Source organism: Colossoma macropomum, unplaced genomic scaffold (assembly GCF_904425465.1).
Source record: "Colossoma macropomum unplaced genomic scaffold, Colossoma_macropomum, whole genome shotgun sequence".
Taxonomy (NCBI): Eukaryota; Metazoa; Chordata; class Actinopteri; order Characiformes; family Serrasalmidae; genus Colossoma; species Colossoma macropomum.
Genome location: NW_023494787.1, coordinates 29,727,544 through 29,746,563, shown reverse-complemented (window position 1 = coordinate 29,746,563; position 19,020 = coordinate 29,727,544). Strand labels below are relative to the sequence as shown.

The 19,020-nt window shown below is 40.0% G+C and overlaps 1 protein-coding gene across 1 annotated transcript; it reads right to left on the bottom strand.

The window, feature by feature from the left end:
* Positions 1 to 7,347: 7,347 nt before the first annotated feature.
* Positions 7,348 to 18,726, bottom strand: gpr146 (G protein-coupled receptor 146). Its single transcript, XM_036566809.1, has 2 exons — positions 18,488 to 18,726; positions 7,348 to 10,986 (listed from the first exon to the last, which is right to left on the bottom strand). Exon 2 carries the CDS (start codon positions 10,944 to 10,946, stop codon positions 9,945 to 9,947), a length of 1,002 nt encoding a protein of 333 aa, XP_036422702.1. The 5' UTR covers positions 10,947 to 10,986; positions 18,488 to 18,726; the 3' UTR covers positions 7,348 to 9,944.
* Positions 18,727 to 19,020: the final 294 nt, after the last annotated feature.

Below are 19,020 nucleotides of genomic sequence, written 5' to 3'. Positions count from 1 at the left end.
CAAATTATGGTCAGCGTAGTTGGCTATCGGGATTTTACCCTGTTGTTTGTTAGCTTGCTATCTTTGGGTTTATGTGAGGTAAAGAAAAGGGGTTGGGCTAACACTAACATTAGCTAGCAAGCTGACAAGCCCACTAGTTTAGGAATTTGATAAACGTCACTTCATACTAGAAATAACATTATTTACAGCTCTTTATATTCTTTGTTTTTTTATATTTCTCTTCAGTATTTGGAAACAATGATGCCAGTGTTTGCCATATGTTGTTGTTTACAGTAGGTTATCAGTGAAAAGGTCAAATGGTGTTGATCATAATGCAATTTCATATCCCTCAAATCTTTAACCTGTATATTGAATCTGCAATTAAGAGATGGCAGCTCGAAGACTAGATGAAAATATATTTACCAGTTAAAATAAACAAATTGATTGATTTCTCATTATTTTCTTGAGTTTTTGTAAATCTGAGTTTTATAAAATAATGTATTACTAAACACAGGAAGAGAGGGAGAGAAAGAAGCTGAAGGAGACTGACAGGACTGAAGAAGCAGACCTGATGGAGGTTAGCAATCAAGAAAGCGAGTGAGTTGTTTAAGTTTTCAATTAAAATTAATAATGAATTATATTGAACTTAAATGAGAAAGTATTTGTCACTATGACCATGAAATTCTGTCACCTAGCTTATTAAACATGCCTACAGAGCAAAATCACACTCTGATTGCACCTATAGAGACTGAACTGATCTGTAATCTGTGGATTTGAATAATATTTTTAAGCTTGCAGCTAGTCTAAGAGAGAGGAGATAACATTGCTCAACTTCAGTTATTTTGCTTAATCTGTGTCTAAGTGGATGGATATAGCGTTGAAGTCATACTAGCTTTGTGCTTTATGCAAACTACAAAGAGATAGATCTAATGTGCGCCAGTTTGACGAAATAGCCATTTTTGGATACATTTTCTAGCTGCTGCTACTCGTTTATGATGAACAGATATTTTGAGGCCATTAAAAAAATTCTTCTAGGGGACCATGCCCCCAGATGCGCCAAGTACAGGCTTAGATGAAGTGACGCCCCTATTAGAGCCTATTAGCTACATCACACATCTGGGGCTAATCGGATGGCTAACATCATGAACAAGTCAAGACGCAGCTACACCAAGTGTAAACATTTTAGCAACTCAGATTGTAATAACTGCTCATAATGTAATAAATATGCATAATATAATAGCACCGTTATAAAAACTTATAGTGTCCTAAGCTGCTGATAATGTAATAAAATTTAATTCAGTAAGGTAATATCAATTTTGAACATAATGTTATGGAGTATTGCTGTTTATAATATGCTTTCTATGACATTATAAATTGAGCAAATAATACAATAATGTCACCACATAATTTAATAACACACTAAATCAGCTGCCATAATTATCCGATTGTGTTTTAGGTTCTGTTTTAATTACTATTTTAAGATGGAAGTCATAAGGTTATAAGAAAAGTGTAATAAATTGAAAGTTACGGTAATTAGAAACTGGATCAGAGCAAAAATGTGAACCAGCTTGGTGTCCATCAGGCCTGGATTGAGAACCTCTCTCTTAGAAGATGTGTTCCTAGAAATGCAGCAAATTTTAGATCCCGGTGGGACATGTTTTCAGTACTGTGGGCAGATGACTTAATGAAAAAACTTGAAATCCTCAGATCAGGCCTCCTCATTAGTGCATTAGTGATCTGTAGAAACAATCAGACATAAAAAAGGCAGGTTAAAGACATCAGTGTAAGTCAGGGGTCTCAAAGTACAAGTTCCAGCTTTACACGGCCCATCACATTTTACAATTTATCTTTATATCCGGCCCACAAATAATTTTTTTTCCCGTTTTTCTGCAGCTATTTACATCTGATGGATAGATTTACTTCACCCACCTGACACTGTGGCTGGTTATCCAACACAAGCCATATAAAATCAGCTCAGGCTGATGTTTACCGTTTGTTAAAAGCAAAAATAGAGCACTGCATACAAGATAAACCATTTAGCTGTAACTGTTATTCTAATTTCAACTGATAGTTAAACCTGCCTTTGGATTCATTCATGACATAGTCTTGGATAAAGCGTATCAGAATTAAAGCTGCACAGTGTAAGATTTATTTGTAAAATTGAAAGAAGTAGCATTAATGAATCAGGAGAAAAAACATAGTAAGTCGGATTTTGCGGGAGTATTTCAGACCTTGCCATACGTCTTAAGACGTCTTTACATATTAACTCACGCACAGGCTCAAAAAGGTAGTCTGAAGATATGATGACAATAGTAGATCATTCACTCGCATCCTCAGAAGACACATCCTTCATTAGGTTTTGACTGAGTTTTCTTTGAATACTCTCAAGGCGCTCGCAATCATCAGTTTCCTCCGCTCAGGGTGGGGGTCCGAAGCACAACTGATGATCTTCAGCATAAATATAAGTTTACTTGAATTAATTGAACACTAAATAGGTTTACTAAACACTGAATATTTATAGTACTAATACAAATAATAATAATGCTATCACTATTAGTATCATAGTAGTGACAAAAGAGTGACAAACTAATTGCTAATAAACATGCACTTAACAGAGTGTATATGTCATGGAGATATACACTCTGTTAATTTGCCCTTCGGGAAAAAAGGGCATTTTTTTAACTAGCCCCCCATGGAGAAGACCACCTGGCTAGCTAATTTGAGTTCAAGACCCCTGGTGTAAGTGGTTCTTATGTATTTTCCTCGCCGGTGTCTGGTCAAATTTGCATTTACACAGTGTGAAAATGACAGTATTGCCTGAGCGCTGTGTGAGTTCTGTAGCTGCGGTCTGCTGCTCCTCTGGGAGAGTTTTATACAGAGGTGTGATGGTGCTCTCATCTCCCCTCGTTTGACAGCCCGGTGTAAAGGTCTCACACCCCAGCCCACACGCCACCACAACCTCGAACACAGCCAACCTGGGCATTCTCCCCGTGTGTACTACCCTAGCCCTGGTTTTGCTTTATATTCTGCTGACACTGGACTTTCATTGTTATTCTATTTAGAATTCTCTCATACATTTGCAAACTGGGAAAACACTGAGCAGGTCTGGCAGCCCATAGTCGGTGGATTGGGTTCCAGCCATCTGCTTCGGTCTAGATCTCTTCTACATGCTTGTGGGATGGGCTTGGGGAAGTCTGTTTTTATGTGCCGTCCGCTCTGCTTCGGTGGAAAAGTGTGGAGAGCACTCGGCTCTTGTTCCACTTCTCGTGGAGCAAGTCACTGTCATAAAACAGTAGGCAGATCACATGCACTTCACAAGCCTGAAAGCAGGTCAAACTGCTCTGGGCAACAATCTCTACACTCTAGCCTCTTGCTAGCATTGTGCATGGCTGTGGGTTAGAGAAAAATGCTAGATATCCATTTGTAAAAATTTTGTATATGAGGAGTTGTTAAAAAAAATAACAGCTGACGTATAATGGAAAATACATTGATATTTCTCGAATGAAGGTGCTATTAATCATAATACAGCACTGATATTTTTTGTATGCGTAAAGTTAGAAAATTCTTGAAAGTGGTATATAATATGTTTTGGCAAAAAAACCTTCAGTCATAACTCATGCAGGCCTCTCGATGTTGAGTAAAAGACCCTGTCTCGTTTTGGAGAAAATTAGATGTTTTGGAAAGAGCTGGTGGCTTTGACTTGTTTGGTTCTGGGCTGGAATCTTTGTCCTCATTCTGTTGAGAGATCTGGGGGGAGGCCAACGTAAGCAGCGCAAACTTTAAATGGCAAACCAAACGTGCCTGCTACCACGGTGGTCTTGTCTCCTAGATCCATGTTGAGCCTTCTTACTTAGTACAACAGCAACCTCTTAAGCTCATTTTGAAAGAAGACCAGGGAACATCCGAAAGCCTGGCTTCTCACTGCTCAACTGAGCTCCTGACTAGTTGCGCAGTACAAGGGATTTAAAGGCTGCATAAGCCCATGCCTGGGTGGTGTGAGGTGCTTCAGTTTTCATAAATCAAATTCAAACAGACCGACCTTTCCGGTTTGCTGTGTATATCAGTGTTCTTTAAAAGACCGGTAGCTTCCACCTTATAAGTCTACAGCGACTTTTCTAAGTAGGTCGACTGGAAGAGCCAGAGATCGAGTGGCGTTAGGTGTGTAAACATGACATTGAGGGCTGATCCAGGATTAGAGCTGCCATCAAGCCTGTCCTGTCCTTACACAGGGCACGAAGCATTGCCAACAGGATATCCAGCTCCCCCGCAGGTGTGGCTCTGTGAGTGACAGGTGTTTGTTTTGGGTTAGGGGAAGCTCGGGCTCCAATATCCTCATGCCATTCTGCTAGAAAAGACAAACATGTCCAGTACTTTCAATTAAAGGATTAGCATACCGCTCTGAAGTTGAAATCAGTGTTTTATTTATTCATTCATTCATTCATCATCTTTAACTGCTTAACCCAGCTAGGGTTGCAGTAGCAGTTGGGAGAGCAGAGAATCCCAGACGATCCTGTCCCCCACAGCTTCCTCCAGCTCTTTCCAGAGGACCCCAAGCCACTCCCAGGCCAAGTTGGAGATATAATCCCTCCAGCGGGATTAGGTAGGCCATGCCTGGTAAACCCCCACCAGGAGGCGGCCATCCTGATCAGATGCCTGAACCACCTCAACTGGCTCCTCTCTATGTTTTAATGATATATAATATATTAATGCAATAATATATACAACATTTTATTTCACTAATAAAGGTGGTATTATAACATAATAATATAGTAATAGTAATATAGCATTGATATTTCTTGCGTGTAAAGCTCACTCCCAACAACATATATCATAAAAATAATCCTACTAAAAAAACTACTGTTGTATAATTATTTGTTAAAATATTACAAGTGCTTCTAAACTTTCAAACAAATAGTGTTTATGCTGATGTTTAGAATATCAGAAAAGAATTGAGAATTTATAAGGAGGTTCTTCATTGAGTGGCCCCAGACAGCCACAGTTCAGGCCAAGCTGCAAACGCCATGTGCTATCAGCGGGAAACTGCATCCATAGCAACAACTCCATTCCACTCCATTATCATATTATTTCCAGATGTACAGTCAGTGTTGTTTAGCACCAGCCCTGTCAGAACTGAACATATAGATCTTTTTACTGGCAAAAGGCTCGAGTAGGTGCACAGAGTGCAAGTTATTCTGTGTATCATGTGTACAGCAGCAGCATGATTTTTTTTTATGGTGCCCTTTTTTCAGTAGATTAAAGAGCTGTCCTTTACGCAATGACAACTCCATTTGGTTAAGCTCAAATTTCATCCCCTCCAAAGTAATTACAAACGTAGACAGACAAGACAGAACTATTTAACGCAGGGATCAGCTGAAAATAAAAACATGGCTAAATAAAAGTGTCCCTAAACCGCTCTGCCATGCTTGGTTTGATTGATGCTGTGACTGTGGTGTATTTATTCAGTCAAGCAATATTATATTTGTTCTCTCTACAAATTCTTGCTTGCTGATGGCCACCCAGGCTTCATTGTGCCCTGTTATCTGACAATATTGCTTTTTGTGTCACAAAAAGCAGCAATGTTGTGCGGTAGGAAGTCAAAACAATGTTTAGAATGCCTGGAATGTTCTTTGCTTTCAGAAGTTGAGTGGCATGGTTTTGCGGACGCCACAGGCGCTCAAAAGTGAGCACTCACAGTGTTGTTGGCCGTGGGATGAAGGAGGCCTTTCCACCCACGCCCTCTCTAACTGGCACACATGAATACATATACACACACACCAAATGAACAACCAACCAACCAAAAAAGAGCGAAAAACACAACAAACACAAACTTGCTCTTTTGAGCTAGAATGCTACTCTGTTATACTGCATCTGACTTATTTAAATAGGCCAACAGAATTGTATGGAAGTAATATGGAATTCTTTTGTGTTTCAGCTAGCTTACTGCTAAACACTGCTTTAATTCCACATCACTACCAATACCTACCATTTAAATAAAAGAAAATATCTTATTATTACAACGTCGTTTAATGTGTGCAGAATGCAAAAACTATTTCTTACTGACTAGCAACTGTGCTAGCTGTTGTGTTGGGCAGCTAACAGTTGCAACATTAGCCATGTCACATTAGCAGCACTTCACTGTTTTGTTTCATAATGGTTTCAAGCTGACAAACAGGGATTAGAAATTGTAATTTAATTAATACTGAAAAATTTATCTACTACCTTTATCTACTTTTGCCTACCTTAGTACTTTAGTAGGCAAAGGAAGCACTGGTAGCTGGTTTGCTACTGTGTGTTGCCAGCTAGCTACCTAGTTAACACAGGTTTCTTGGATGTGCTATGTTCAAATGATACCAGTGGTTCCAAGTACACTACAATGTACTTTGTTGAGCTTATGAATACTTAAATATAGCAATTTCAAATAATAATATGAAGTATTAAGTTATATACAAAGTGAAATGGAAATCATAACACATTTTGTTCTGTAAAGCGATGTATTTATGAATGAAACAGTGTTAAGAGGGGTGTGTGGGCTAGGTTACCGTTTCACTCAATAAAAGGGGAAGGTGGAAAAGTTGCTAATGTTGGTTAATATTAATTTTTCTCTGTCTGCTGGTGCACGGTGATGTTACCAAAAATCATAAGACGTTTAGAGGCAGGCAAAAGTCACTATACCTCAAAGATTACTGGAAAATAATAATGTTGTTCATAAAATGGTAATGTATGATGAATTATGCTTAATATGATGAGAAACACAAGCTAACCATGCCAAAAATGGTCCATTTTGATTGTGGGTTGACCTTTAAGTTATATTAACAGAACAACAGCATGTCAGGTATTTTCTCCCAGACACCACATGACAGTGTCACTATGGAAAACGCTGAAGAATTGCTTGTACTCTGAGGATGACATCTGGCTGTCTAAGAAATATGTGGTTGTTTCCAAATAAAATGTTTCATACAGCTGTTTGGAACAAAAATACAACCCCCTATATTTGACCTATATACTCCCATTCCTCAAGCTCAAATTGTTCAATATATGAAAATGAAAGAACTAGCAAACTATCTAATGTCTGTGGTTCCCCATCTCTCTGCACACGGGCTGCCAAGCCTGGTTAGGTTGCCAGAGAATGCTTCAGTGTGGTTTCTGCTCCGGAGACCTGGCACTGTTCTGCGGCTTTCACCAAGAAGATAAATAAGTTGGTTCTTGTGTTACATAAACCATATTTACTTTCCTGTTTTTGTTTTTTTTTTGTTGTTTTTTTTGTAATGAATGATTGAGCACAGCCATCTGTAACAAGCTTCAACATTTCTCATAGTGTAAAGATGTATTTACTGATGTAGAGACATCATAACAAACTGATGGCAAACGTTGAGGGTAATATTCATGTTAGTTTATTGAATACATCTTTGACTCAATGGGACATGATTGCGGACACAACAGTAACTAAATAAATCTCTGAGAAAATAATACTGTAATTCTGAAATGGCATGTTGTCTATTCCAGTAAATCTCTGACATACGATATATACACATATTCAATATTATACATTTATACTGGCGTAAACACACTAACAATAGCCATAGCTTTGTGATTGCTGTTTCATTGTTTAAATGTTGACCATTTTAATCCTCTTTATGACTTAAATACATTCTTTCCTCTGCTTACATAAGTGGATTTAACATGATACTATTTTTCCCCCAGTACACATACAGTACTCTCTTTCAAAAATATATTCTATTTTGGTAAAAGTCCATAAGCTCATGACCAAGAAGATGGGAATATTATCTTTTTTTAGACACTGCAAAACATTATGCAAGCAGGCCATTTTTTTTTTGCTTTTGAGTTTCAGCAATGTCCTGGTGCCAGAAGTGCTTATGCTTTCGTTCAGTTTAAGTAACATTCTTTTTATATTTATGCACAGTAGAATGAGTTGATTCATTCAGACTCAGCTCTGTATGAGGAGTGAGAATCTTCCATCTAAATACCATGGTTAATGTTTAGGACCAGTTTAGCAAATCAAGAGGACATTTGAACCTTTTAAGTGGCATTATATGCTGTACTAGCAGGTATGTCTACCTTACAAATTCAGATTTGTTTAAGCTTTTTTGGTTTTGTGTAATTTTGTCTTGCCTTTACCTTCATTTTCTACCTCTACTTATCAAGCCAACTGAGCTTAACTTTCATATTTGCTTTTAAAAATGTTTTGACTGTCATCGATCGGACTTTGATCCAGTTAAATAATAATTAACCGAGTATAGAATTTCCTGCAGCCGTCGTGTCTCGGAAAAAGTCTCTTTTCAATGGCATGTCAAAATTCACTAATAGATCAATGGAGATTATCACATGAGGATCACTGGTTTTAAAAGACCCGTCTCTTTTCAACTTTGTAAAAAATGATAAAAAAAAATAGCTTTAAAGGAGCTTTCCTATTCCACCTTCAACAAGTGTCCTCAGGCACCTGTAAAATAATTACAGTAACCTGGGTAGCTGCTAAGAAGCCTGCAGATCAGATTATTGTTGACTCTTCAGCGATTGCTTGCTTTTGATTTCTTGATTTAGCTATATGAATGATTCTATTTCAGCTATTCTGACTGTTCTCATTTAAACTGTAATAATCATGAAGGCTGGTAGTAGATCATGCTCTCCATTACCTTTATATTTGTTTATAAACTCATTCTATAAGGTTTAACCTTACTGATATTAATGAAACCTCTCCATCTGCAGTAATAAGTCTGAGCAGCGGAGCAAGTGTAGATCACATTGCCTTAGCAGCACAAAAACACACCCCTTTCTTGCACACTGTTATCAGTCTCTCTGAGATATTTCTGGGTGTTCTCTACATAGATAGCACATTTCCAAGTAATGCCCACTGGCCTGTGTTAATCTAAGATATTTTGGCTGGCTTTACATGGTGGAACTTTACACTGTGAAACTAGTTGCATGTTGTGAGTTGCATGTAACATAATGTCATAAAGTAACTAAATAACAAATTTGCATGCACCACATTTGATTATCCCACAAGTTAACCAAATTAGCAGCTTTATTTTCACTCTGTATCGTTCACAGTATAAAGTAATCCGCCAGGTAATATTTACATATTTGTGGCATTTTTATTTTATATTTAGTTTTAGTTTTATATAATTTTTCAAGCTGTCATTGCTATTCTTTTTCCATATCTACATTTATTTTTATCTTTCTACAATTCTTTACTATATATTTGACTTTTAAATCTGTTCTGTACATGATAAGCTTTTTTAAAATTAATGTTTAAGTAGCTGTTGCGCTTGTACTCAATGCCTCACCCATCCTGTCCAAGGAGCACTGGGGGCATCAAGAGAGGAGGAAATGAACAAGCAGCCAATTAAACAGCTGTTTCATACAGGTTTCAAGCAACAGAAGTTGCATGAAAGTTTCACCAGATAAAGCCAGCCTCAGATTGTGCTTTCTAGTAAGCCAACATTGGCATATATTAAGTAAATAAAGTTTAACGGAGACTGAGACGAGAACGCACCAAAGCTGAGAGGTTTGTAGAAATGTTGGCAATATTAGGAGCCTTTTGCAAGATAGCTTTGAGCTAAACAGGTTGGTCACAAAGCATCACATTAGAAGACTGAGTCATATCTGTAACAGACTACCACCACATTTAAGTTCAAGTTTCCCTTCGAGAGAATGAACGGTTGAAATGGGTATAGGATTTCCTGTTTGCCAGTGAGGCGTGTTCAGAAAAACAGACATAGCTTACACAAAAACAGCACTTAGTGGTTTTCTTCTTGGTCACCCTTGTTCACCGTAGCGTCTGACAAAATAAAGTTAAATGGTCACCAGAGGTGCTGAGTTAAAAAGTTACACACTGTCACCAGAGGGTTCCACAGTTTCACATACAGACACATTCCAGGGGTCTGTGGGTTATGCAGCAAGTGCCAGTGAGGTGCAGCAGAGGAGAATACAGTTCTGAGCTGGGACCCTCACGTAATCACCTGCTGCACAGCGGAGCGTTCGTGAGGACACGGTTGCTCGCCACAGTTCAGCCTCTTAAGCAGCCGCTGGAGCTTGTGGGAAAAGTTCTTGTTCATTTGCCTGTACATGAGTGGCATGGCGAAGCTGCTGGAGAAGGCCAGCAGCTGGGACACGCCCCTTAAGAACATGTAGGCAGTGACCTGTCGCGAGCGATACCACTTGCCCGGCACATCGGTCACCGTCAGCATCAGGAGGGTGGTGTAGTAGGGAGTCCACAGCACAAACTGCACGCACACACAGGCCAGCAGCAGCCTGTGGATGGAAGGGTCCAACCTGCCTGAGTCCTGGTCCAGTGGGGTGGCCTCTTTGCGGATGCGCAGGATGAGTGTGAAGGCGTAGAGCACGGCTACAGCCGGCACCACGTAGCCGATGAACATCATGATGGCATCGGCCGCACCCTTGTTCTGCATCTCGGAGCACTCGATAATCTTGGTGGACACATGGTTGCACACATAGAAGAGTAGCGAGGAGAAGCTGGTGAGCACAGCGCCGCCCCAGATGAAGCCGCACACGTGCTTGGTGTTGTAGACACTGGACATGTAGGTGCGCGGCAGCGCCCGCTCAATATAGTAGTCCAGGCTCAGCAGCGTGGTAGAGTACATGATTACCAGTGAGGAAACATTGAAGAGGATCAGAAGGGTGATGTAGACCTCGTCATCATACCGCCACACCGGCCAGCGCGTGAAGTCCGGACCTAGGAGCTCCACTGGAGCCACCAGGTTTAGCACCAGGCCGGCGATGGCCATGTTCACGAAGTAGACGTCTGGCATGGTCATGGACACCTTGTTGGACAGGTTGACCACCACCAGCAGGGCATTGTAGCACAGGCCCACTGGGAAGCAGACGAAGAGATAAAAGAGGGAGAGGATGGACAGCACGAGGCCTAAGTCTTGGCACAGCGCCAAGTTCGTGCCGCCTGCTGTCTCATTATAACCCACGCAGCTCCACATCGCGAGGCTGCCTCTGGTCCACTCCGGCTCAGTGAATCAGCTGCAAGACAAGTCATCAACAATATGTTAAAAAAAAAAAAAGCTTTTGCTTTCTTGATTTCTAATCCAACAAAACTTTTTTCTAAACCCTTTTTTCTAAAATTCTAAGGACCTGTCGGGGGGGTCCAAACTGCAATTCTGCACTCTTTTAACTACATGTAGGGGTAATTTGGCAGAAATATAATATCATGATACTTCAGTACATTTTCTTAATACATGACACATATCACAATATTTGTTCACTGAGGTTTGATTAGTTGGAATAGATAAAAAGCAACTAATGCCATATTGGCTATCCAAAACTTTAAAAATTAGATTTTTGTTCTGATGTTTTGCATACTGCACTGCACTAAATTTAAACAGGCCTAATTATGCTTTCTTTGTAATGAACATTCAGTTGTTCTTTAAGTACTGTAGATATTCTTAATAGGCTCAGTAATGTATAATGTGGCATGACAAAATTTATCACTATAACGATAAATATCATCATATTGCCCATTGCTACCTACATACCTTACATATTCATTCCCTAGTAGTTACTGAGTAAATTACAATACTTGATAAAAAGCTTTAAGACTGATAACAGAACCTTCTCAAATACACCTGATTCAACTAACGAGGTAAATTTATCACCAAACTGTGCCTTCTTTGACCAGAATTTATGGCCACTGGCTGGAGTTCAGGGGTTACCTGTGGGAATATTGTTGTAAGAACATTTGCTGTGAATTTCTCTGATTCAGGTGTTTCCCTGATCAAAACCTTTATACTTTTTGGTCTCAAACATTTTAGCTATTGTTTGAAAAGAGAAGAGCAAGTGAAACCATCCACACATAAGCAGTCCAGACACGGTACAGCCATTATGTCCACAGTAACACTGTTAATTCCACCTCACTGCACCTCACTGGCTGAACAAAGCTCGGCACAATGTGGCACGCTGGACAGCAAACGCTGCGCTCTCCAGTGCTATTGCTGATCATAGCGTGCAGAGAAAGAGAGAAAAATGCATTTGCATTTACATCTCAAACATCTTTCCTTTCGCTCCCTCTGTAGGACCTATATAAAAGGTCTCGCTTGTTGTTTCCCTTGTTTCGCTCCCTCTGTAGGACCTATATAAAAGCCTGCACCGCCAGTGATGTGCTAGTGCTGTTCACATTGCCAGCTTCACGTAGAGTTGACCTTGCTTGCCCCTATCGCCTTCACTTGACAGGGCGTGTTGTTCACTGCTCGCTGACCATAGAATGGCATGCTTCAGATTTGTACTAACGGCTCCCTATCCATAGCCGAGCGGAAGGTCAGGTGAATTTATGGGGTGAAATGTGATGCTTCAGGGTCAGGGTGGAGTGGGTTTGAGAGGTTGGAGTTCACACTGAGGTTACACAGCCAGCTTGGGCACACACAGAGAACCACTTCAGCCCTGATAAAGCCTGCAAGCCTCCAGCCTGCTCATTAAAGCACAGTTACATAACACGCCTTTCTGTCTGCAACTTACACTCTCACATTGTACTTGTATCATCTCTAATTAACACTGCTTCTGGGGACACACAAGCTGGCATGTGTATTCTTGCAAAAAAGGGAGAGGGGACTTTAAACAGTTCTTGTAATGGAAAAATGCAATCAAAAAGTTGGATGTAGATTGTAAACACTGTTTCAAACAGTTCACACAGTCCAAAATACGCAGCAGCCTGTTTTGAATATTTTACCAGTACATTTTCAGAGAAGACATTATGATGATCATTATTGTTATCATGACAAATGAACCAACAGCATGTTTTATTACATATGGAGCATATGGAGACCTGGTTACCCGCATTTTGGTTCAGCACAGTATGTGAAATAGTCCAATATAAATTACTGAATTTGTAGTTTTTGATACCATTTTTGTGACACTATTTTTTCTCTGTCCAAATTAATCAAAGTTCAGAAGGACTAAATATTGTGATACTTATCATGCATTGAGAAGATGTCTAAATGTATCATGATCGTATATTTTTTGCCACATCGCCCATCCCTAATACACATACTTATAACCACCTACTCAGCATGCAACACTTTAGCTCTGCCCATCCGTTGAAGTTATAAGGAGTGTTATAGTCTGGACTGATTTTCTGAACAAAGCACAATACAGAACAGCCAATCAGAACAAAGATCATTTAAAAATATGGGTCTTAAAGGCACAGTTGACAAAAACAGGCTGTTTAATCCTAAGGGTTAAAATGTGGTTGAAAAAGAGTTAAAAATGAATTATGACTGTTTTTGATACATAAGCCCGCACAAAAATTAATAGACCTTGAAAAGAAGAAAGAATAAAATACAAGAAAAGAGATAGAAAGCTGCCAAAACAAATCAAATTTATACAATTGTGCCCTGTCCCCAAATGCAGCTCACATTTGTCTGTCTAGTTAATAACACTGCAGTGATGTAAAACATCAGAACAGATGCACAGCAGCAAAGTGAACATTCTTCATCTGCCTTACGTAACTCCACTACAGAGAAGCTGTTTTGGCCTCGGGACAAACACCACTGCACAGCTCACACACGACATCCACCCAAGGGCTACGATTTCATGTCACCCATCACACCTGATAGAGTACTAGCATGCAGGCAGAGCCAAAAACACGGTTTAACATCGACAGCACAGTTCAAACAGTTCTCACATGGTGGTCTGACCATGACCCTCTACTAACATTTGTGTTAACTTGGCCTCTTAACTTACCTTCAGAAAGTCCTCTTTTCAGAAAAAAAACAACTCTTAGTGTGCTTAGTGTGACATTGTTGTTAGTGATTTGCTGCCAGTTCTGGCTGCCTCTGGAATCCTGATCTCACCGTGATGAGTGAGGGATGGGAGGGAGGAGTGTAGGATTACCTCGGGAAAGGACAGGTGTAAACACTGACTCTGTGTTTACAGGGGTCCACACAATTCTCTTTAAGTTACTTTGACTTCTATCATTCAAACAGTGCAAACATATACAGCTGTATATATTTTCACAGACATCACAGATTGTAAAAAATCACCGCTGTGGAACACGCAGATTGACCGCAGTGACAAGATACTAAAAGGCTTCAACATTCAACCCCCATCCAGAACAGGTCACTGACAGGGGCTCACTGAGTGGGTGTCAGCTGCTCTGTGCACTTCCTTTATTTACTCTGCTGCTGATCACCTTATGTGGCCGGGGTACACCAGAGTTTCAGCTTGGACTGCGTGCTGGCCAGCAGGGCTGCAACGATTAGTTGACAACGTCGATGAACCAAAACTGCTGACATGGATTTTTAAACGCTAAAGGGCTTATATGTGGGCATTTAGTTCCACACTCTCATAACCACATACACTATTTGTCTTAAAGTTCACAGACACCTGCTTATCCAACGTTTCTTCCAAAATCAAGGGTATGAATAGGGAGTTTGTCCCCCATCTGCTGCAGGAAGAGGCTTTACTCTTCTGGAAAGGCTTCACTACAGATGTTGGAACATTGCTTTGAGGATCTGACTGCATTCAGCTTCAAGAGCACTGGTGAGGACAGGTACTGATGTTCGATGAACAAAGCTGCCCAATTCCAACAAACTGAAATATGTTGGGGGCAACATGGTTCTTTAGTTTCATTGCATTATTGCATTAAGAAACTGCTTGTCACACAGATGGAATAATAATAATGACAAATGAGGGGAGAGAAACTAATAAAAGCATTATAGTTAGATTAGCAGATTGATCAAATCATTTTCAAATCATTGTGAGCTGCAACCCTACTAGCCAGCTGCTTTCATTTTCCACCATCACTGCATCTTTTCTCCTTTCCAAATGCACGACCATTACCGAGCATCTCTTGAGAACGCTTTGGGAAGAAATCCCATTGAGCTTGAGTCAATCCTCACTTTACAAGCACGTCGCTTTGAGAGGCATTCCAGAGCCACTGGCTCACATGACAGAGCATTACTGCCGAACCAAATGCCCTTGTACTACTGCATCTCCCTGTGTCATTAGTTACGCTTCCCTCGCAGGCGAAAACTCAACTTGGCGAGCCGCACTTCTGCAGAGTGCGTGCTGAGGGGGTGACGCTGAGTAGGCCTGACACTTTAGGACGCTGAGTTTGCACTGCTTGCGGCCAATGGGAGGAGAGTGATAAGGCTGGTACCACGCCCCTCACTGGATCCCTGCTGGAATGTACAGCAAATTTCCCTGAATAGGCTGAGTGAGGTCACATGATTGCACTTTCTGAGCTTTGCAAGTGCATGCCAGAAGGATTTAGGTAGCGCAGTAAAGTAAGAGGTGGATGTATTTCTACTTCACTATGTGGTGTTGCAAAACATGCTGGAGTCCCCAGATGACCACAAATGTGAAGCTACTTAACATATCAAAAGTGAAAACTATGATTAAATGAAATAACATAATTCAAAAATAGCTATTCCACTATCTGAGTGTACAATTTTAGAGAGTGCCCTAAAGTACTGATAGAAAGGAGCGATTATATTCCATTACGAGAATTTCATTCAAGATTTATTCCACCTGCATCTGTCTCTCATCTGGTCGTAATCCACTACTTTTCATTCCATCCAAGCAGCACAGCCAAAGAGAAAAGCAGCCATTAGCTGCTTGAATACGTGCAATGTTTTACTGCAGGATGTGCTTTAGGCCTAGCGCGCCATTCAGCAATGTTATTAAACTGCTGCAAAGTATCTGTATAAATTTTTCTGACACCATGACATCTAGGCTCAGACTTCAGTGCACAATCTTGGTTATGAATTTATTAATAAATTAGAAGAACAACACAACCCAGCTGTCCTGGCTTACTTATTACCATCCACTGTTATAATAGAAGATGGTTTTCATATTTCTCCTGCAGCTAATGCTTGGGCAGTTGTGGAGAAAGATGACAGATGCTCTATGCAGAAGCTTACCTGGCTATGAAAATTGACTCATATATTATTTACATATCTGGCAGGCACAAACACTACTTCATTGACAGTCATTTTAACAAGATTTCCTCCCTCTCTATTTCACCAACTGGTGTGTGTTTTATAAAAAGTAAACAGAAAAAAGACGGATGATTTTTTTTCAGTTTTCAGATTTTTTTTTTAGTATTAAGAAATAATAACTGCTTTCATTTTCGTTCTCACTTTATGAGCCCACATTTCTGTGTAAAATGCCTGAATGAAAAGATCAACGGAGAGCAATGTTTACAATTCAATGAGAAAATTGGATATGTCTTACATAATGCACTCCAGCTCAGCTGGATAGCTTGGAACATGCTCTTGAGAAAAGCTCTAGAGTCCTTAGCGCTGCCCTCAGCTGTCTCATATGACGTCCCATGAATATCTGTTGACAAGCACATGCTTCGTCATCCTTTTACCAGCAATGTGTGGCAATAGTACAGATAGAGATGAGCTGGACTTCAAAATGACTTCCCTTAAAGTTTTAGGCTATTTTTAGAGGCAAATGTTAAATAGAAAAAAGATTTGTTAACAATATATTTATTAACAGTTAAATAAATTAATTTCCAGTGTAATAATAAGCTTAATAAAGTGTAATAAAGGAAATACACTTCATGTCATCTTCATATGATTTTATATTCTAACTTTAGGCTGGTTTGAAGATGAAGGTGATAAACTTAAGAGATGGAAATAACTGAGCCTGAAAAAACACCTCTGAGTAAGTCATAATACTCGGCGCATTATCTTTTACCATCTGCCTCCTAGAGCACTTCAAAAGCTACAACAGGAAACCGGCTAGGCAGGCCCTGTGCATTCTTTAATTCTTTGAAGTCATATTTTAAAAAGATACGATTTAATTAAACACAGGTCAAAGACACAAGCTGAATTCTGACTCATCACACAACCAGCCCGAATGAGGAATAAAAAGTTGTCATAATATCGCATTTATGAAAGCAGCTTATAATCTTGGAACTCAAGATTTAATAAGACCACATGTACAAATTCAACAAACAACTGTCTTCCAAAATTAGCGTAGGGACACCCCTGTATGGGATTTCTTGGACAACGCCAATATCCAACATTTTCCATGTACTTCTCTGCCGATGCCAATACAGAAATCTTTATAAAATAAAAATTGTGATTGTGTCCACTTGGATTAGCATCACAGAGAAATTATATGTGTATATATATATATATATATATATATATATATATATATATACATATATATATAGGTGATATCATCAGTACTTAAAAACAAAAAAAAGACATCATTTTTAGTCCTGTAATTGGATTCAGTGCAGCGCAGCATGTGAACTGTTGAATCTAAATCATTGTATTCATAGTTATTGATAGTATTTTTGTAAACCCGGCACTTCTTTTGTATTTCAAAATACTTATTGTATATTGTGAAACTTTTTAGAGTATTGTGATATTACTTTTTTGCTATATCACCCACCTCTCTCTCTCTCTCTCTATGTATATGTATACATATATGGGAATACAATGAAGGCAGTGTGTAAACATTCTGTTGTACTGGAGTGCAATAAATATTTCCTCCAATATCGGTTTGAAATATCAGTCAGAAACTAAATATATGTCTGATGTCGATATATTTTAAGCAATACCGAATCGATCCCGATATTACCGTGTATCTCTTATTAATTTATTTACTCATCTTGATCGCGTGCCAACTCGGATCTCTCGCGCGCCAGACTGGCGCTGACAGGAGCGTTATCCTCTCAGCAGGAGGCTGACGTTCGACCACGAAACTAACGGATCAGATATTGCACAATAACCAACTAAAAGTCCTAAGTGACAAATAACTGAGACGTTAACTGTAAGTTGTGACAGGAAACGCAATATAAATTGAACACTTCACCTCAAAACAACGGGGAAATGAACACGACGACCACCTGTCAGGTGAGGCTAGCCCAGGCCTCACTTAGCCGGAGATTTGAAAACGGTGCCAGCTGTAAACTTTTTCTGGCACTAACTAACTAACTAACTGCTTCGTTTCAAAATGAGCACAAAACCTGTGAGGAGGACAGAGTAACTTGTGTTGCCTTGTTGCTTTGGGTCCTTAAATACAGAATAATACTGAGAAGAACAGATTTTCATACAGGTGAGTGTTTTTAAAGAGGCTTACGATCCTCAGACTCAACAAGCGAAAATGTAGGTTACAGCCAACAGTATCTTCTGAACCAACGGTCGCCTGGTTTAAAAAAAGAAGCAGTCCTGTGTATCTTATCTATAAGATTAGAAATGGAGACACAGAGATAGCCTCGGACATTAGACCCCCACCCCCCACCATTCACTGAACTTCTACATTGATTTGAAACGTCGCTGCTACGGTCAACTGTCACAAAATCACTAAGTTCACTAGCTCCGCTCACACTGAGGTAAAGCAGCCTGTCTGAAATCTACAACATCTGTTGAGCCGTTATGGGTTTTGTATATGTTAGTTCTTTCTGGTTTTTAACTTAGTTTAAATTTTCAGACCTAGAATATTTTAAAAACTCAATTCTAAAGACCTTTTAAGTTGAACAACTCAATAAAGGGTTAAATTTACTCACCAAAGGAGCGATTTTCTGGCACCGCGACAGACCTACGGAGGGTTCTGCTGTATTTCCACTGACATTTCTTCTCGACTACTTTTGAGATATCTCCCAGTTTACGAGACCGAGCGTCGCCGCTTCGCCTGCGGAGCAAAGAAACCCTGAAAGGCAGTGGATTAAAGTGCTTCTGTTCGCCGTAAACAGTGTTGCATATATGGCAGTTTCGTCTCCCAACGGTGGCTTGTTCTGAAAAGGGGAGGAGGACGCTGAGGACTTACTACGAAGCGAGTGGTACTGAACTCTACAGTGTGTACACACGTGACCCTCCCCCACCGCTTTCCTCTCCGCTGAGCCTGGCCGATGAGGCCCGCCTGGGCTACGGCGCTGTCATTGGACGAACGGAGTGGAGGGAGGGGTGAGAGGGAGAGAGGGAGAGAAAGAGAGAGTGAGTGAGAGAGAGAGAGGCTCTGAACAGCACGGCCTCTCTCTGCACGAAAACACCCCAGTGCAAAAAGTAGCTTCAGCTGCAGACAGGTTACAGAGCAAGCAAT

What these genes read in the sequence shown, in the direction of transcription:
- gpr146 (XM_036566809.1), bottom strand. Translation starts at nt 10,946, where the DNA reads ATGTGGAGCTGCGTGGGTTATAATGAGACAGCAGGCGGCACGAACTTG.